This window comes from Aegilops tauschii, chromosome 7 (assembly GCF_002575655.3).
Source record: "Aegilops tauschii subsp. strangulata cultivar AL8/78 chromosome 7, Aet v6.0, whole genome shotgun sequence".
Classification (NCBI taxonomy): Eukaryota; Viridiplantae; Streptophyta; class Magnoliopsida; order Poales; family Poaceae; genus Aegilops; species Aegilops tauschii.
In genome coordinates this window covers 32,508,156-32,528,453 of record NC_053041.3, presented here as the reverse complement: position 1 = coordinate 32,528,453, position 20,298 = coordinate 32,508,156, and the positions used below count along the sequence as shown (strand labels likewise).

Here is a 20,298-nt window from a genome sequence, read left to right as displayed (position 1 = left end):
CTTCTCATCAAGAGGTTTGGTAAATATGTCGGCTAGTTGTTTGTCATTTCGAACATGGCTAAGATCAATGTCATCTTTGGATAGATGGTCATGAATGAAACGATGACGAACATCGATGTGTTTAGTTCGAGAATGTTGGATGGGATTATGGGGAATTTTATGGCACTTCCATTGTCAAAAAAGAAGTGGAACATGTTTGAGATGAATGCCATAATCTCTAAGTGTCTATGTCATCCACAAGAGTTTCGGCAGTGCATAGAGATACCGAACTTTGTCTCTTGGAGGACCAAGATACAAGGGATCTCCCAAGGAATTGACATGTACTCGAAGTCCTTTCAACCTTGTCACTGGCACAGTCCGAATTTGAGTGACTTACAAGGTCAAAGGATGAACCCTTTGGATACCAAAGGCCGAATTTAGGAGTATGGAGTAAATATCTAACGATTCTTTTAACGGCCACAAGATGAGGATGTGGCTCCGAGTGAAAGTGCTTTCGCATCAATGAATGGAATAAAACAAGGTAGATATAGTGGAAAACTTGAAATGTTTTGAGGAGTTTTCGAGCTTGATCTTTAAACAGATGGTTCAAAAGACTCAATGTGATCTTGGATCACTAAAATGAAAATGTAGAATATTTTGGCATGTCCAACACATGTCTTTTACGCATTTTTAGGGGTCACCTTTCGTTCCCATGTTGCACCTAAAAGGACATTTCCTAAAATATACTTAGAAGCATCACTAGTTCTTTGACATATGTTGACATGAATTACCAAAGTTCAGCTTGGTGATTAGATGCAATTTCAACAAGACAAGCTTTGAGGCAGAATAGAAAACCGCTGCATACCCATGTACTAAAACCGCCTCCGATGCTCGATTATGTAGTAGTGTTGGCTGCCCGCAACACCATCACCACAAATAGCAGGACAAACAGAATCATTATCTCGACTCCAACACGACGTCGCATGAAGCGCCCGCCCACATCTGGTGGATCCAAGACGCCTTAAACATTGCCTCCCTGATTCAGCACCGGTGGCCGAGAGAACCACCTCTTGGATGAGATATCTGGAGAAAACCTATCTATCCGTCGCAGGAGCCGAAATCATGGACAACCGAAGATCTAGCTAAGACACAGACTAGTGAACGCACGTGGAACAAAGTCTCGGGCTTCTCCCCCCCTCTCGTCCGGCGGCGGCGAGGAAATCCCGATGCTGGAGTCCGGCCGGGGCAGTACTCCCTCCTCTCGCCGGGTCGGTCGCCTTTGACGGCTAGGGTTTTCGCCGGGGGCTCCTTCCTATGCTTTTGCCAGATTTGTACGTAGGAACATTCCCTTGACCTGCAAAAGATAAATTCCCCAGGATAGAGAAGAACACATGTAGTCATAGAAACAAGTTTTGACCCGTCACGTCTACCACCAGTAGTAGGAGTAGTAAAGTTCCCGGAAAAATAACAAGCAGCATAGTCGTCACGTACCCCTTTCCGAAGGAATTCCACGAGAGTTCCCGATTCCATTTAAATATTCCAAACTTTGTACGTAACAAAAATAACAAAAAACTGATCTGGACTCGACCATCGTCTTCTTCCAAGTGGGCAGCGCGAAGGCGCCAAGAAAGCCTGTGTGAGTTGTCACCGGTGCGGGTGCTGCGTCTGAAAGCAATAGCCTTCGTTCGCGCCAACCTTCTCTGCGGTTTCGCGCGCTCCATGCAGAAGCTGCCTCCCCTCCCTCCTCTCGCCTCCTCCTGCCTTCCTCGTCCAAATCGAGGAACCCTTCAACCCCGCCCATGGGTATAAACCACCGGCCGGCGACCACGCCAGCCCCATTCCCATTCCCACCCGCCGCTCGCCACCGCACCGTACGCCGCCGATCGAGGGAGATCTGTCTGCCGTGAGCTAGGGAGCAAGGACGCGATGCCGTCGTCGAGGCTCGTGCCCAAGGACGGCGAGTGGGACGGCGGCGTGGCGCTGGAGGTCACCGTGCTGTCGGCCGAGTCGCTGCGCCTGCCGCCCACCTACTCGCCTCTCCCGCGCCGGCTGCGGCCCTACGTCGCCGTCTCGTCCTCCTCCTCCTCCTCCTCCGCCGGCTGCAGCACGGGCGTGGCGCCCGCGTCGTCCGGCGCGGGCGAGCACTCGTGGGCCGACGTCGGCGAGGACGCGCGCCTGGTGGTGCCCGTGGGCGCGGGGTTCCTGGAGGGCCGCGACGACGTGCGCGTGGCGGTGCTCTCGGAGTCGGGCTGCGCGCGGCTCGTGGGCGACACGCCGCTGGGCTGGTGCCGCGTGCCCGCCGCCGACGTGCTGGACGGCCTCCGCCCGCCCCGCGCGCTCCGCAGGCTCAGCTACTCGCTCCGCTGCCCGCGCCGCGGCGGGCCGGGACACGGCGTCGTCCACCTCGCCGTGCGCGTCCTCGGCGACGTCCACGTCCACGTCGCCCGCCCGGACCCCGCCCCGCCCGCGCAGCCCGGCTGGTGCCGCGTCGCCATGGGCATCCCGGTCTCCGGCGCCGCGGCCGTCGTCGGCACGCCGTCTCCCTGGGCATGGAGCCAGACGTCGCGGTGACCCGTGATCGAGGACTCATGACTAGCCGTGGAAGAAGGGTGGAACTTGCGCGCGCGCCCGCGGCGACCGGTTCTTGGGTTTGACTAATCGCCACCGGACCGGGAGACGAAAGCGACGGGGGATTAGTCAAAAACTCGAAGCTAGCTGCCGGGCTGATTCCTCGCAGCTGCGTACGGACGTGCGTGACGGGAGCTGATTGGACGCGCTGCCGGCCGTCGGCGGCGGTGCTTGACCCCGACGTGTGGAATACGGCCGATCGAACGTGCCGGTGTATATATACGTCATCGTCTAGGGAAGGTTCCTAGTGCCGGAGAGATTGTGCACATCTCTGTCGTCCAAAGTGTAAATTCAGTAAATATGTGCAAAGGCTAATGTGAAGTTTTCAGTGCAAACTAAACAACTTGGAGTGCAATTTTTGTTTTTGTAGATTTTAGTTGCTCTCCTTTAATCCATAGATATGAGCTCATAACCACCGGCGGTGGATCTACTGTCCCTCTTTTTCGGGCATTTTAGCGCGGCTGCTGGAGCCAGAGCTGCGCGCCGCGCCAAACCAGGCGATGGGCGCGTGGCAAAGCAGTTTTTAGCGCGCAGCGCGTTCGGCGTCTGTTGGAGATGCTCTAATAAACCTTATGTGCTTTTACCGGGTTGTGCCCCACGCCCGTGAGACTTAGGGCAAGGCCAACGCGCCAGCTATCCACCCAGGCTCGGGTGGTCCAAAACAGCTCGACGTGCTGCCTCAAGATCAACACGGATGCCTGCAGAGGAGGCCGGCTCCTCCCTGACCAAACAAGCAAAAAGGCGAGAGGGTAGGGGGAAGAAAAGCAAAGAAAGTTGAGCATGTACTGGTATGGAGTAGGCATGCTTCCAATCCATGCGATGAAAAGAAATAGGAAGAGAGAGAAACCGTGGACCATAGTGAGGCAGCTATTGCGTTGGGTGTTTATTTCGTAATACTGTACTACTGCTCAACGTATACTTTATCTATGCTCTCTCTCCTGGACTCCCGCGACTCCTGGGCGACGAGCGGTTCCTAGGGTTTTGAGCACTTTCTAGGTCTCCGATTACGTCGTTGATCCTCCTTTCTTTCCCCCATCCCCGATCGGATCTCTTACTACTCCTGGTGCGTGCGTCTCCTGGATCTGGTCTCTGCTCGGGGTGATTAAGGGGCTTTCCTTGTATCGCTTCCCACCCTTGGCAGGGCCAGTTTTAGGGTTCGGCGTGTATCCCATGGCAGGGACTCGGGATGTGGGGGGATCAGTGGCCTTCGGGGCCGGAGAGTTTGCGCCGGGCGGCGGTGATGGCGATGCCACCCGGGCGCGTCCGATCGCTGGGGGGTCGATGGCGGTCCCAACTCCATCTCCCTCGGCGGGCGGTTCTTCCTCTACAACCCGCGTGGCGGATCATGTTGAGGAGATGATGGAACGACTTCGTCTGACGGCTGTCGAGGCGAGTCCCGTGGTGCTGGATGATGAGGATGAGGCAGATTTGGTGGCTCCGGATTGCGCGCTGGTGGGGAAGGTTCTCTCCCCTAACATCCTCCACTTGCAGACTATCTCTTCTGCTATGAGGCCTGCTTGGGGCAATCCAAGGGGTTTGCTGCTCCATCCCTACGGGGACAATGTTTTTGTTGCTGAATTTGGTTCCCTGGCGGATAGAACCAGGGTGATCGAAGCCTCGCCTTGGATGGTGGGCAAGCACGCTGTCCTTCTCAAGGTTTTTGATCTGAATACCCAACCCCTTCATGTCAAGTTTGATCGTCTGGCTATTTGGGCCCGTATAATGAACTTACCTCCAAGGGTGATGAGAGCAAAACTTGGACTAGAGTTTGCAAAGCCTATTGGTAATATCATCAAGGTTGATGCTGATTCTGACGGGCGCTGTTGGGGTGGATATATGCGTGTTCGGGTGGAGATTTCTGTTGGTGAACCACTCGTGCGTTATGTGACAGTAACTTCAGTCAAACTTCAGTCGACGGACACTTTTTCGGTGATGTACGAGAGACTGCCCCTACACTGTTTCTCGTGTGGCCTCCTTGGCCATTCTTCTGTCCTATGCCCATCCCCACGTGTCAGGGATGTGAATGGGGACCTTCCCTATGCAGCTAAGAGGATCTGTGTTCAGGATGAGAGGCACAACAGGGCTGGTGGATCGAAGTCCTCAACGGCTTCTTCGTCTGCCGGTTCTGTTGGCAGAGCAGGCGGTCAGCGGCCTACTCCCTCTGGTCGTGCTAAAGCTGCTGCCACTATGGTCTCGGAAGCGGCTGAGGGTGAGGTCTCTTCTCCTGTCAAACAAGCTGGTAGGGGCCATGGTCGTACCCCCTCCTCCCGAGGGCGAGGGAGGGGTCGGAGTGCAGCTACGAGCAGGGAGTTGTTCTCCGGCAGCCATGACAATGTGGGTACATCCGGACAAAAGAGGAAGGCGGCGAAAGCTAAGGCCCCTTTGGTGATCTGTGACAAGGCATCTTCTGATGCAAATGATCTAGCTTTGGTCTTGGCAACGGACCCCCAAGCTGCTAATGCTGGTGTGGAGCAGCTCGGTGATGAGGACTCGAACAAAAAACAACGCACATCAGACTCTCGATCGGTGGATCCGGCGGCGGCTGCGGCGCAGCCCCGCCCGACGCAATGAGTATCATCTGCTGGAACTGTCGAGGCCTGGGGTCGGACTCGACAGTTGGGGAGCTTCGCTGGCTTGTGAAGCTCTACCGACCCTCCCTCCTCTTTCTTTCTGAAACAAAGATGAGGGATTCGCGGGTGAAGAATTTCATGTGGTCATTGGGTTTTTCTGGCTGTTATGCTATCAGCAGTGAGGGGCTCAGTGGCGGTCTTGCTTTGTTCTGGACACATGCAGCGGATGTAACGGTAAAGGCTGCCAATAAGAGGTGCATTGATGTTCAGGTGAAACTTGATGAGGGTTTGCCGTGGAGAGCGACGTTTGTCTACGGCGAACCAAGAAGGGAGGATGGACCACTCTTTTGGGAACTTCTTCGACGTATGCATCATTCCTGGTCGGGTCCATGGTTATGCTGCGGCGACTTTAATGAGGTGCTTAATGGTGATGAACACTGTGGGCCCAGAGACAGGCTAGACTCTTAGATGGCTGCTTTTAGGGATTGCATGTTGGACTGTGGATTGATTGACTTGGGCTTTTCCGGTCCTAAGTTCACGTGGTGTAATAGACAGGATCCCAACAGTAATGTCCGGTGTCGCTTGGATCGAGCTATGGCGAACAGTGACTTTTCTAACTTGTTTGAGGCTTGCAATGTGGAGAATATTATTGCCACTACATCTGACCACTATCCGGTCCTTGTTCGGCTGCGGGCAGATCTTCATATGCACCGTACGATCCCAGTGCAGCAAGGTTTCAGGTTTGAGGCAATGTGGCTGCGGGCGGCTGATTACCGTGAAACGCTCGAGCAGGCTTGGTCGGCTGGCAGAGATGGCTTGTTGTCTTTGAGCTCGACTTGGACGAACCTCAAGGGGTGGCTAGCTCTCTGCGCTCCTGGAGCAAGGAGGCTTTCGGTTCTGTTCGTAAGAATATTGGCAAGATGGAACGTCGCCTTGCTACCATTAGGGCGTCACCGCCCTCCCCGTCTTCGCTTGCTGAGGAGAAACACATTGAGGATCAGCTATGCGAGTTGTTTGAGCGTGAAGAGGTTATGGAGAGGCAGCGGTCTCGGGTGGACTGGCTCAAAGCCGGTGACCGTAACACGGAGTTTTTCCAAGCCCGTGCGACGGCCAGACGGAGAACAAATAAAATTCACTCTCTTCTTCGGGATGATGGCTCGGTCTGTTCTACTCAGAGTCAGATAAAACAGTTGGTGCAGTCCTACTATGAGCAGCTCTTCACGTCCAAACCACGCACGTCTGCTGATGAGCTTCTGCAGGCGATCCCGAGTAAGGTTACCAATGAAATGAATGCTGATTTGTGCAGGCCCTATACTAATGAGGAAATTAGGGCTGCCTTGTTTCAGATGGGGCCGACCAAGGCACCGGGCCCGGATGGATTCCCGGCTCTCTTCTATCAAACTCACTGGGAGTTCTTGGGTGATGACATTTGTCTTGCGGTTCGTGGCTTTTTGGAGGGAAGACCAATCCCTGAAGGTTTCTGCGATTCGGTTATTGTCTTGATTCCAAAGACTACCAAACCAAAGCTGTTGAAGAACTTCCGCCCTATCAGTCTGTGCAGTGTTCTCTACAAGATTGCTTCCAAAGTCCTAGCCAACCGCCTGAAAACTATTCTGCATGTGGTGGTTTCGGAGAGTCAGAGTGCCTTTGTTCCTGGCAGATTGATCACGGATAACACCCTTATTGCTTATGAGTGCCTTCATTCCATCCGGAATCAACGTGTGAAGAAACCCTTCTTTGCCCTTAAGATCGATATGATGAAGGCCTATGATCGTGTGGAGTGGAGCTACCTGCACCAGTGTCTAACCAAGTTGGGCTTTGCAAATTCATGGATTGAGACTGTGATGCGATGTGTGACTAATGTCCGTTATGCTGTGCGTGTCAATGGTGAGTTAACTGAACCGGTGATTCCTTCTTGTGGGATTCGGCAAGGGGACCCAATAAGCCCGTATCTTTTCCTCTTATGCTCTGAAGGTTTATCTAGTCTGCTATTTCAAAAGGAGGCTCGCGGCGAGCTACATGGGATTCGTAACTGCCGTCATGGCCCGTCTATCTCACACCTCCTATTCGCGGACGATAGTATCTTCTTTGCGAAGAGTGATTATCATAGTGTGGCATCATTGGAATCTACCCTAAGCTCCTATTGTTCGGGTTCAGGCCAGGCTATTAATAAAGACAAGTCTGCACTCTTCTTCGGCCGACACTGCCCCACGAGCGTCAAGGACAGGGTCAAGGCTCAGTTGGGCATCAGCAACGAATCCTTTAAGGACTCATATTTGGGTATGCCGACGGAGGTTGGTAACTCTCCCACGAGTACTTTTAAGTTTCTGGTTGATAAGGCGTGGCAGAACATATTTGGTTGGTCGGATCGGCCTATGTCTAGAGCCGGAACTGAAACTTTACTGAAATCTAAGACACAAGCTATCCCCACCTTCATCTCTAGCTGCTTCCGACTGCATGTGGCTATCTGTGAGAAGTTCAGGAAAATTGTGTCTGATCAATGGTGGGGTCGTGAGGATGGCAAAAAGAAAATGCATTGGCGTTCTTGGGAGTGGCTTTCTACGCCGAAGTCCCTCGGGGGCATGGGCTTCAAGGATTTGGCGCTCTTCAACCAAGCTATGTTGGGCAAACAAGGATGGAGGCTTCTGACTGATCCAGAATCTTTGTGTGCTCGAGTTCTAAAGGGAAGGTATTTTCCTTTTGGTGATTTTTGGAATGCTTCTGCTCCTTGTTCTGCCTCGGTTACTTGGCGTGCTATTCTGCATGGGCGGGACCTGCTCAAGCAGGGTGTGCAATGGGGAATAGGAGATGGCAGGAGTACTCTCATTCTCAAGGATCACTGGATCCCTTCCACTCCTCCGGCTATGCTTCGAACTCTTTCACCTATTCCAAACACGGCTACAGTTCACTGTTTGCTTGATGAAGAGAATGGAGGCTGGAATGAGGAATCTGTGCATGCTTTTTTCCCTCAAGTGGTGGCTGATGACATCCTTAATATTAATGTGAACCTGGAGGGAGGCCCGGACTATGTGCGCTGGCCGTTTACAAGGTATGGTCATTACTCAGTTCGCTCAGCATACAATATGGCCAGGACGAACTTGTTCTTGTTGACGCGAAGTGGCAATGGTGGGGGCCAGAATTCAGGTTGGCCGTTGGAGGACAAGATGTGGAAGAAGATTTGGAACATCAAGGTCCCGAACAAAATGAAAATCTTGCTGTGGAGGTTTGTTCACAATTGCTTGCCGTCAGGAGAACAATTGCAGCGTCGTCAGGTCCCAACGAGGACGAATTGCGTGTTCTGTGGCAGAGCGGAAGGAATTGAGCACGCGTTGCTCTTTTGTGGCCATGCAAGACTGGTCTGGGAGGAGATCAAGCAGGTTTTTGGCATCAAATTGTGTCGTTCGTCATTCACTTCTCCTAAGCAGTGGCTTTTCGAACTGTTTGACCGGTGCTCCGACAAGGAAATCTCTGTCATCACGGTCTCATTATGGCACATATGGGAAGCCCGTAATGCTGTTCGCAATGACCCGGAGCCTCCTCATCCTAAGCGGACTGCGGCGAGGTCGATAGCTTATGTGGAGATGATTTTCCAGCACCTTTTCAAGCCTGCTACTGGCCCTGGACGTGTTTCTTCGGGGACGGGCTTTCGTTGGACTTAGCCACCGCCTAGTACGATGCTGATATCCACTGATGCGGCGGTGTCCTCCGACTGTGTGTCTTCTGCGGCGGGGGTGGTGGTTCAGGATCATTCCGGACTGTGTGTGGCGGCTGCCTCCGAGCCCTTGCCCGGTGTCTCGTCGCTAGAGCTGGCGGAGGCCTTGGCGCTTCGTTGGGCGGTGCAGCTGGCGGGCGAGAAGAACTTTGATCGGGTGATTTTTCAATCTGATTGCCTCTCGATGGTTCAAAGGATTCACTCTCCGATCCGGGACAGGTCCATGGTGGGTTCGATCATCGCGGATATCAAGATGGCGTGTCGAGCCTTGTCTTCGGTCTCTTTTATGCATGTTCGTCGGCATTGTAATATTTTAGCTCATGTTTTAGCTAGATCTAGTCTGAACTCTGTGAGTCCTCGTGTTTTTCATTCTGCTCCGGATTGCATCCGGGAGACTCTATGTAATCTGTTTGCTTGATTAATAAAGGCCGACGTTCTCTCAAAAAAAAACGTATACTTTATCTAGGTGGAGAGGATGGGGCAACACCCTACGGGTGCTTCCATTGCTCATGCCCTTATGGTATGAGTACCTTTACACTTTGTAGGGTCATATTGGGCTCTTGCTTCAATAGTCCCTTTCAAATTGATGTTCCAATATCTCTTGCTCCCAGGTCATGTGCCGTTGTTGGGCTTCCCTGGCCATGAAACTTACCTAGGCATTCACAGATTCTCAAGTTTAGTGGCGGAGCTATGTTGAGGCCGGGGGGCCAGTGCCCCCCAACCTTGGGATATTTTCTGAAGAAATTTTTTCTATAGCTGCATAGATTGAGAAAAATATAGATTTTTACCCCTCTAAGAGTTCATTTTTTTCAATTGGCCCCTAGTCATCCCAAGCTAGCTCCACCACTAGACCTGGGCATTCTCCAGGCTCGGCCGAGTTTTGGGCCAGGCCTGCCAAAGCCCGACTTGCAAAATCTAGCCTTGAGCCCGGCCCGACCCAAAAAACGCATACATAAGCCCAAGCCCGACCCAAAGGGACAAAAACGAAGCAATTTCGGCAATGGCGAATCTAGGATTTGAAACCAGGGTGGTCCTGCTAAATTTCTTTTACAACAAATTTGACATGTGAACCATCTAAGTAATTGCCAATACTATATAGGAATAGATCAATATAGTCCTAAAAACATTTGGCATACCCTTATTCCCTATCCTCATACATAACAAGTTTGTGAAAAGTAGATGCAATGTCTTCAGTCCTTTTCATTCCCCAATAGTTCTGCTATAAGAATTTTCTTCCTATCAATCATAAAAACATAACTGAACGGAAACTATGCCTATGTTCGCCGGTTCATGTACTGGATAATTGAACAGAAAGCAAAGAGCAAACCCTAAATCAAAAGCTAGGGAATGGGCATTTGGCGACCTGCTACCTCAAATCAGGTCGAGTGCCAGAGTGCCGAAGTGCTGGTGTGCGAACTGGTGGCTAGCCGCTGGCGCCGGCTTGCAGTACGCCGGCCGAGGCAGGAGCAGGGCAGGCAAGGTCGCAGCCTACAGGGCCGAGCGGGGGCGCTGTCGCGCGGCTGGTGCCGAGCGCCGGGCGCGCGGGACAGCAAGAGCCTTCTGCGTGCGGGCAGCCGACGACCGACGACGGCGGCGAGCAGAGGGAGGCGGGGAAGAGGCGGTTGGGCGTCACGGTTAGGAACATATTTTTTTAGGCAAGGGGTGGGAAGAACTTTTTTTTAGCAAAAGGAGTGGGGTGGGAAGAGCTGGCTTAGATCTGGATGTGTCTCTCTCGGACTAGGCTTTTCTTTTCTTCTTCGGCCCATTTATATTGTATATAGGATATAGGCCGATCTGAAATTCCAGGGTGTGCTGCGACCCACCCTGTCCACCCTGTAGCTCCGCCCCTGAATTTCAGGTCGGGCCGGGTTGGGCCTCTGTGTAAACTACCTGATTTCCTAGGCCCAAGCCCGGCCCGACATATGCAACGGGCTGCATTTTCAGGACCGAGCCCGCCCCAAAGACAAAGCCCGACCTGGCCTGGCCCGGGTTTCTCGGGCTGGGTCGTCAGGCTGGGCTGCCCATGCCCAGGTTTCTCCGCCACTGCCTAGGACCACCACTGTTGACACCTCGTAGACAAGTAGAGTTTCTTTCTTTTATACGCCAACAAGGAGCTGGCTACTGGATCAATGCCAGGATCTAAGGTTGTGCACATCTCGCAACTCGCACATTTTTGTTAGACCTTGCTTCCTTCGATAAGCGCATGATACCCCTAAGACTAGTCATAGCGGGGAGTAACTTAGAGCATGGTTAATAGTATAGCCAACTTCTGGAGTGAGGCGACGTTCAAAAAAACACTTCTGGAGTGAGGCGTTTTGGCTCCCAGGAGCATCTGTACCTGTGCTGGATAAAAAATTCAAAACAAATGCTAGAAAAATTCAAAAAAAAATCAATTTTTTTTGCCATGGTAGATAATTTGGTGCGTGATGTCCGGTCTAAATTTTAAATCATTTGGACATCTGAGTAGCTCTCGGCAAAAAAGACAAATTTGGGGTCTGTTAAATATTATACTGTTCATATACTGTTCAGACCCAATTTGTCTTTTTGTTGGAGATCGTTGCAGAAATTAAAAAAAATTATACGCATCACCAAAAACAATCTATGGAGTCTTCTAGCAACGAGAGGGAAAAGAGTGCATCTACATACCCTTGTAGATCACGAGCGGAAGCGTTCAAGTGAACGGGATTGATGGAGTCGTACTCGTCGTGATCCAAATCACCGATGACCGAGCGCCGAACGGACGGCACCTCCGCGTTCAACACACGTACGGTTGGGGAAGACGTCTCCTCCTTCTTGATCCAGCAAGGGGAGGGAGAGGTTGATGGAGATCCAGCAGCACGACGGCGTGGTGGTGGAAGCAGCGGGGATCTCGGCAGGGCTTCGCCAAGCTCAGCGAGAGGGAGAGGTGTCACGGGAGGGTGAGGGAGGCGCCAGGGGCTTGGGGTGCTGCTCCCATGCGCCTCCCCACTATATATAGGGGTGGAGGGGGCTGGTTTCTTGCCCTCCAAGTCCATTGGGGGGTTGGCAAAGGTAGGGGAAAGAAATCCCATCCTTTCCCTTCCCCACTGATTGTTATCCCCCCTTTTTAGGGATCTTGATCTTATCCCTTCGGGATATGATATTATTCCTTCTAAAGTGGGATCTTGGTGCGCCTTGACCAGGGGTGTGGGGCCTTGCCCCCACTACCCACGTTCATGTGGGTCCCCCCATGCAGGTGGGCCCCACTTCGGAACCTTCTAGAACCTTCCCGGTACAATACCGAAAAATCCCGAACATTTTCCGGTGGCCAAAATAGGACTTCCCATATATAAATCTTTACCTCCGGACCATTCCGGAACTCCTCATGACGTCCGGGATCTCATCCGGGACTCTGAACAACTTTCGGTTAACCGCATACTAATATCTCTACAACTCTAGCGTCACCGAACCTTAAGTGTGTAGACCCTACGGGTTCGGGAGACATGCAGACATGACCGAGACGACTCTCCGGTCAATAACCAACAGCGGGATCTGGATATCCATGTTGGCTCCCACATGTTCCACGATGATCTCATCGGATGAACCACGATGTCGAGGATTCAATCAATCCCGTATACAATTCCCTTTGTCAATCGGTACGTTACTTGCCCGAGATTCGATCGTCGGTATCCCAATACCTTGTTCAATCTCGTTACCGGCAAGTCACTTTACTCGTACCGTAATGCATGACCCGTGACCAAACATTTGGTCACATTGAGCTCATTATGATGATGCATTACCGAGTGGGTCCAGAGATACCTCTCCGTCATACGGAGTGACAAATCCCAGTCTCGATTCGTGCCAACCCGACAGACACTTTCGGAGATACCCGTAGTGCACCTTTATAGCCACCCAGTTACGTTGTGACGTTTGGCACACCCAAAGCACTCCTATGGTATCCGGGAGTTGCACAATCTCATGGTCTAAGGAAATGATACTTGACATTTGGAAAAGCTCTAGCAAACGAACTACACGATCTTGTGCTATGCTTAGGATTGGGGCTTGTTCATCACATCATTCTCCTAATGATGTGATCCCGTTATCAATGACATCCAATGTCCATAGTCAGGAAACCATGACTATCTGTTGATCAACGAGCTAGTCAACTAGAGGCTCACTAGGGACATGTTGTGGTCTATGTATTCACACATGTATTACGATTTCCGGATAACACAATTATAGCATGAACAATAGACAATTATCATGAACAAGGAAATATAATAATAACCATTTTATTATTGCCTCTAGGGCATATTTCCAACAGTCTCCCACTTGCACTAGAGTCAATAATCTAGTTACATTGTGATGAATCGAACACCCATAGAGTTCTGGTGTTGATCATTTTTTGCTCTAGGGAGAGGTTTAGTCAATGGATCTGCTACATTCAGGTCCGTATGTACTTTACAAATATCTATGTCTCCATTTTAAACATTTTCATGAATGGAGTTGAAGCGACGCTTGATATGCCTGGTCTTCCTGTGAAACCTGGGCTCCTTGGCAAGGGCAATAGCTCCAGTGTTGTCATAGAAAAGAGTCATCGGGCCCGACGCATTGGGAATAACTCCTAGGTCGGTAATGAACTCCTTCACCCAGATTGCTTCTTGTGCTGCCTCTGAGGCCGCCATGTATTCCGCTTCACATGTAGATCCCGCCACAACACTTTGCTTGCAACTGCACCAGCTTACTGCCCCACCATTCAAAATATACACGTATCCGGTTTGTGACTTAGAGTCATCCAGATCTGTGTCGAATACTAGCATCGACGTAACCCTTTACGACGAGCTCTTCGTCACCTCCATAAACGAGAAACATATCCTTAGTCCTCTTCAGGTACTTCAGGATATTCTTGACAGCTGTCCAGTGTTTCATGCCGGGATTACTTTGATACCTTCCTACCAAACTTACGGCAAGGTTTACATCAGGTCTGGTACACAGCATGGCATACATAATAGACCCTATGGCCGAGGCATAGGGGACGAAACTCATCTTTTCTCTATCTTCTGCCGTGGTCGGGCATTGAGCCGTGCTCAATTGCACACCTTGCAATACAGGCAAGAACCCCTTCTTGGACTGATCCATATTGAACTTCTTCAATATCTTGTCAAGGTACGTACTTTGTGAAAGACCAATGAGGCGTCTTGATCTATCTCTATAGATCTTGATGCCTAATATATAAGCAGCTTCTCCAAGGTCCTTCATTGAAAAACACTTGTTCACGTAGGCCTTTATGCTTCCCAAGAATTCTATATCATTTCCCATCAACAGTATGTCATCCACATATAATATGAGAAATGCTACAGAGCTCCCACTCACTTTCTTGTAAACACAGGCTTCTCCATAAGTCTGTGTAAACCCAAACGCTTTGATCATCTCATCAAATCGAATGTTCCAACTCCGAGATGCTTGCACCAGCCCATAGATGGAGCGCTGGAGCTTGCATACCTTGTTAGCATTCTTAGGATCGACAAAACCTTCCGGCTGCATCATATACAATTCTTCCTTAAGAAAGCCGTTAAGGAATGCCGTTTTGACGTCCATTTGCCATATCTCATAATCATAGTATGCGACAATTGCTAACATGATTCGGACGGACTTCAGCTTCACTACGGGTGAGAAAGTCTCATCGTAGTCAACCCCTTGAACTTGTCGATAACCCTTAGCGACAAGTCGAGCTTCATAGATGGTAACATTACCATCCGCGTCTGTCTTCTTCTTAAAGATCCATTTGTTTTCTATCGCTCGCCGATCATCGGGCAAGTCTGTCAAAGTCCACACTTTGTTTTCATACATGGATCCTATCTCGGATTGCATGGCTTCAAGCCATTTGTCGGAATCTGGGCCCGCCATTGCTTCTTCATAGTTCGAAGGTTCACCGTTGTCTAACAACATGATTTCCAAGACAGGGTTGCCGTACCACTCTGGCGCGGAACGTGTCCTTGTGGACCTACGAAGTTCAGTAGGAGCTTGATCCGAAGTACCTTGATCATCATCATCATTAACTTCCTCTCTAGTCGGTGCAGGCACCACAGGAACATCTTCCTGAGCTGCGCTACTTTCCGGTTCAAGAGGTAGTACTTCATCAAGTTCCACTTTCCTCCCACTTACTTCTTTCTGTTGGGAATCGTAGCATAATTTAAAATTTTCCTACGCTCACCAAGATGCATCTATGGAGTCTACTAGCAACGAGGGGAAAGGAGTGCATCTACATACCCTTGTAGATCGCGAGCGGAAGCGTTCCAATGAACGTGGATGATGGAGTCGTACTCGCCGTGATCCAAATCACCGATGACCGAGTGCCGAACGGACGGCACCTCCGCGTTCAACACACGTACGGTGCAGCGACGTCTCCTCCTTCTTGATCCAGCAAGGGGGAAGGAGAGGTTGATGGAGATCCAGCAGCACGACGGCGTGGTTGTGGATGTAGCGGGTCTCGGCAGGGCTTCGCTAAGCTTCTGCGAGAGAGAGAGAGGTGTTGCAGGGGAGGAGGGAGGCGCCCAAGGCTGTTGTGTTGCTGCCCTCCCTCCCCCCCCCCCTTTATATAGGCCCCTGGGGGGGTGCGCCAGCCCCAAGAGATGGGATCTCAAGGGGGGCGGCGGCCACAAGGGGGGAAGGGGTTGCCTTGCCCCCCAAGGCAAGGGGGAACTCCCCCCCTAGGGTTCCCAACCCTAGGCGCATGGGGGAGGCCCAAGGGGGGCGCCCCAGCCCACTAGGGGCTGGTTCCCTTCTACTTTCAGCCCACGGGGCCCTCCGGGACAGGTGGCCCCACCCGGTGGACCCCCGGGACCCTTCCGGTGGTCCCGGTACAATACCGATAACCCCCGAAACTTTCCCGGTGGCCGAAACTGGACTTCCTATATATAATTCTTCACCTCCGGACCATTCCGGAACCTCTCGTGACGTCCGGGATCTCATCCGGGACTCCGAACAACTTTCGGGTTTCCGCATACATATATCTCTACAACCCTAGCGTCACCGGACCTTAAGTGTGTAGACCCTACGGGTTCGGGAGGCATGCAGACATGACCGAGACGCCTCTCTGGTCAATAACCAACAGCGGGATCTGGATACCCATGTTGGCTCCCACATGTTCCACGATGATCTCATCGGATGAACCACGGTGTCGAGGATTCAATCAATCCCGTATGCAATTCCCTTTGTCAATCGGTATGTTACTTGCCCGAGATTCGATCGTCGGTATCCCAATACCTTGTTCAATCTCGTTACCGGCAAGTCTCTTTACTCGTACCGCAATGCATGATCCCGTGACTAACGCCTTAGTCACATTGAGCTCATTATGATGATGCATTACCGAGTGGGCCCAGAGATACCTCTCCATCACACGGAGTGACAAATCCCAGTCTCGATCCGTGCCAACCCAACAGACACTTTCGGAGATACCCGTAGTGCACCTTTATAGTCACCCAGTTACGTTGTGACGTTTGGCACACCCAAAGCACTCCTACGGTATCCGGGAGTTGCATGATCTCATGGTCTAAGGAAAAGATACTTGACATTGGAAAAGCTCTAGCAAACGAAACTACACGATCTTTTATGCTATGCTTAGGATTGGGTCTTGTCCATCACATCATTCTCCTAATGATGTGATCCCGTTATCAATGACATCCAATGTCCATAGTCAGGAAACCATGACTATCTGTTGATCAACGAGCTAGTCAACTAGAGGCTTACTAGGGACACTTTGTGGTCTATGTATTCACACATGTATTACGATTTCCGGACAATACAATTATAGCATGAATAATAGACTATTATCATGAACAAAGAAATATAATAATAACCATTTATTATTGCCTCTAGGGCATATTTCCAACACTTTCGAGAGAAACTCTTTCTCCAGAAAGGACCCGTTCTTGGCAACAAAGATCTTGCCTTCGGATCTGAGGTAGAAGGTATACCCAATGGTTTCCTTAGGGTATCCTATGAAGACGCATTTTTCCGACTTGGGTTCGAGCTTTTCAGGTTGAAGTTTCTTGACATAAGCATCGCATCCCCAAACTTTTAGAAACGACAGCTTAGGTTTCTTCCCAAACATAATTCATACGGTGTCGTCTCAACGGATTTCGACGGAGCCCTATTTAAAGTGAATGCGGCAGTCTCTAAAGCATAGCCCCAAAATGAGAGCGGTAGATCGGTAAGAGACATCATAGATCGCACCATATCCAATAGAGTGCGATTACGACGTTCAGACACACCATTTCCAGGCGGCGTGAGTTGTGAAACTATTCCACATTTCCTTAAGTGTGTGCCAAATTCGTGACTCAAATATTCCCCTCCACGATCTGATCGTAAGAACTTTATTTTTCTGTCACGTTGATTCTCAACCTCACTCTGAAATTCCTTGAACTTTTCAAAGGTCTCAGACTTGTGTTTCATTAGGTAGACATACCCATATCTACTCAAGTCATCAGTGAGAGTGAGAACATAACGATAGCCACCGCGAGCCTCAACACTCATTGGACCGCACACATCAGTATGTATGATTTCCAATAAGTTGGTTGCTCGCTCCATTGTTCTGGAGAACGGAGTCTTGGTCATCTTACCCATGAGGCATGGTTCGCACGTGTCAAATGATTCGTAATCAAGAGACTCCAAAAGTCCATCTGCATGGAGCTTCTTCATGCGTTTGACACTAATGTGACCAAGACGGCAGTGCCACAAGTATGTGGGACTATCATTATCAACCTTACATCTTTTGGTATTCACACTATGAATATGTGTAACACTACGTTCGAGATTCATTAAGAATAAACCATTAACCAGCGGGGCATGACCATAAAACATATCTCTCATATAAATAGAACAACCATTATTCTCGGATTTAAATGAGTAGCCATCTCGAATTAAATGAGATCCTGATACAATGTTCATGCTCAAAGCTGGCACTAAATAACAATTATTGAGGTTTAAAACTAATCCCGTAGGTAAATGTAGAGGTAGCGTGCTGACAGCGATCACATCGACCTTGGAACCATTCCCGACGCGCATCGTCACCTCGTCCTTTGCCAGTCTCCGTTTATTCCACAGCTCCTGCTTTGAGTTACAAATATGAGCAACCGCACCGGTATCAAATACCCAGGAGCTACTACGAGTGCTGGTAAGGTACACATCAATAACATGTATATCACATATACCTTTGGTGTTGCCGGCCTTCTTGTCCGCCAAGTACTTGGGGCAGTTCCGCTTCCAGTGACCACTTCCCTTGCAATAAAAGCACTCAGTCTCAGGCTTGGGTCCATTCTTTGGCTTCTTCCCGGCAACTGGCTTACCGGGCGCGGCAACTCCCTTGCCGTCCTTCTTGAAGTTCTTCTTACCCTTGCCTTTCTTGAACTTAGTGGTTTTATTCACCATCAACACTTGATGTTCCTTTTTGATCTTCACCTCCGCTGATTTCAGCATTGAATATACCTCAGGAATGGTCTTTTCCATCCCCTGCATATTGAAGTTCATCACAAAGCTCTTGTAGCTCGGTGGAAGCGACTGAAGGATTCTGTCAATGACCGCGTCATCCGGGAGATTAACTCCCAGCTGAGTCAAGCGGTTGTGTAACCCAGACATTTTGAGTATGTGCTCACTGACAGAACTATTTTCCTCAATCTTACAACTGAAGAACTTGTCGGAGACTTCATATCTCTCGACCCGGGCATGAGCTTGGAAAACCATTTTCAGCTCTTCGAACATCTCATATGCTCCGTGTTGCTCAAAACGCTTTTGGAGCCCCGGTTCTAAGCTGTAAAGCATGCCGCACTGAACGAGGGAGTAATCATCAGCACGCTGCTGCCAAGCGTTCATAACGTCTTGCTTCTCTGGGATGGGTGCATCACCTAGCGGTGCTTCTAGGACATAATCTTTCTTGGCAGCTATGAGGATGATCCTCAGGTTCCGGACCCAGTCCGTATAGTTGCTGCCATCATCTTTCAGCTTGGTTTTCTCTAGGAACGCGTTGAAGTTGAGGGCAACATTAGCGTGGGCCATTTGATCTACAAGACATATTGTAAAGATTTTAGACTAAGTTCATGATAATTAAGTTCATCTAATCAAATTATTCAATGAACTCCCACTCAGATAGACATCCCTCTAGTCATCTAAGTGAAACATGATCCGAGTCAACTAGGCCGTGTCCGATCATCACGTGAGACGGGCTAGTCAACATCGGTGAACATCTTCATGTTGATCGTATCTTCTATACGACTCATGCTCGACCTTTCGGTCTTCCGTGTTCCGAGGCCATGTCTGTACATGCTAGGCTCGTCAAGTCAACCTAAGTGTATTGCGTGTGTAAATCTGGCTTACACCCGTTGTATTCGAACGTTAGAATCTATCACACCCGATCATCACGTGGTGCTTCGAAACGACGAACCTTCGCAACGGTGCACAGTTAGGGGGAACACTTTCTTGAAATTATTGCGAGGGATCATCTTATTTAAGCTACCGTCGTTCTAAGCAAATAAGATGTAAAACATGATAAACATCACATGCAATCAAATAGTGACATGATATGGCCAGTATCATATTGCTCCTTTGATCTCCATCTTCGGGGCGCCATGATCATCTTTGTCACCGGCATGACACCATGATCTCCATCATCGTGTCTTCATGAAGTTGTCACGCCAATGATTACATCTACTTCTATGGCTAACGTGTTTAGCAATAAAGTAAAGTAATTTACATGGCGTTATTCAATGACACGCAGGTCATACAAAAAATAAAGACAACTCCTATGGCTCCTGCCGGTTGTCATACTAATCGACATGCAAGTCGTGATTCATATTACAAGAACATGATCAATCTCATACATCACATATATTTCATTCATCACATCCTTTTGGCCATATCACATCACAAGGCATATGCTGCAAAAACAAGTTAGACGTCCTCTAATTGTTGTTGCATGTTTTTACGTGGCTTCTATAGGTTTCTTACCTACGTAAAACCACAACGTGATATGCCAACTTCTATTTACCCTTCATAAGGACTCTTTTAATCGAATCCGATCCGACTAAAGTGGGAGAGACAGACACCCGCTAGCCACCTTATGCACCTAGTGCATGTCAGTCGGTGGAACCTGTCTCACGTAAGCGTACGTGTAAGGTCGGTCCGGGCCGCTTCATCCCACGATGCCGCCGAATCAAGATAAGACTAGTAACGGCAAGTAAATTGACAATATCGACGCCCACAACTGCTTTGTGTTCTACTCGTGCATAGAAACTACACATAGACCTAGCTCATGATGCCACTGTTGGAGATCGTTGCAGAAATTAAAAAAAATTGTACGCATCACCAAGAACAATCTATGGAGTCTTCTAGCAACGAGAGGGAAAAGAGTGCATCTACATACCCTTGTAGATCACGAGCGGAAGCGTTCAAGTGAAC

General features: G+C 50.0%; 2 protein-coding genes across 2 annotated transcripts; both read left to right on the top strand.

Annotated features, from left to right (window-relative positions):
• The first annotated feature begins 1,198 nt into the window (after positions 1 to 1,198).
• LOC109749478 (uncharacterized) lies at positions 1,199 to 2,962 on the top strand. Its single transcript, XM_020308439.4, has one exon. It carries the CDS (start codon positions 1,906 to 1,908, stop codon positions 2,548 to 2,550), a length of 645 nt encoding a protein of 214 aa, XP_020164028.1. The 5' UTR covers positions 1,199 to 1,905; the 3' UTR covers positions 2,551 to 2,962.
• Positions 2,963 to 5,174: 2,212 nt separating this feature from the next.
• LOC141026704 (uncharacterized) lies at positions 5,175 to 8,499 on the top strand. Its single transcript, XM_073503548.1, has 5 exons — positions 5,175 to 5,463; positions 5,970 to 7,064; positions 7,335 to 7,471; positions 7,592 to 8,206; positions 8,269 to 8,499. The coding sequence occupies exons 1-5, from the start codon at positions 5,175 to 5,177 to the stop codon at positions 8,497 to 8,499; spliced, it is 2,367 nt and encodes a 788-aa protein (XP_073359649.1).
• The last annotated feature ends 11,799 nt before the right edge of the window (positions 8,500 to 20,298 follow it).

Excerpts from the sequence above, each read along its gene's own strand:
- LOC109749478 (XM_020308439.4), top strand. The coding sequence starts at position 1,906 with ATGCCGTCGTCGAGGCTCGTGCCCAAGGACGGCGAGTGGGACGGCGGC.
- LOC141026704 (XM_073503548.1), top strand. The coding sequence starts at position 5,175 with ATGAGTATCATCTGCTGGAACTGTCGAGGCCTGGGGTCGGACTCGACA. Across the intron at positions 7,472-7,591 it reads ATTTGGGTATGCCGACGGAG|ACACAAGCTATCCCCACCTT; the intron begins GTTGGTAACTCT and ends CTGAAATCTAAG. Across the intron at positions 8,207-8,268 it reads TGGAGGGAGGCCCGGACTAT|GACGAACTTGTTCTTGTTGA; the intron begins GTGCGCTGGCCG and ends CAATATGGCCAG.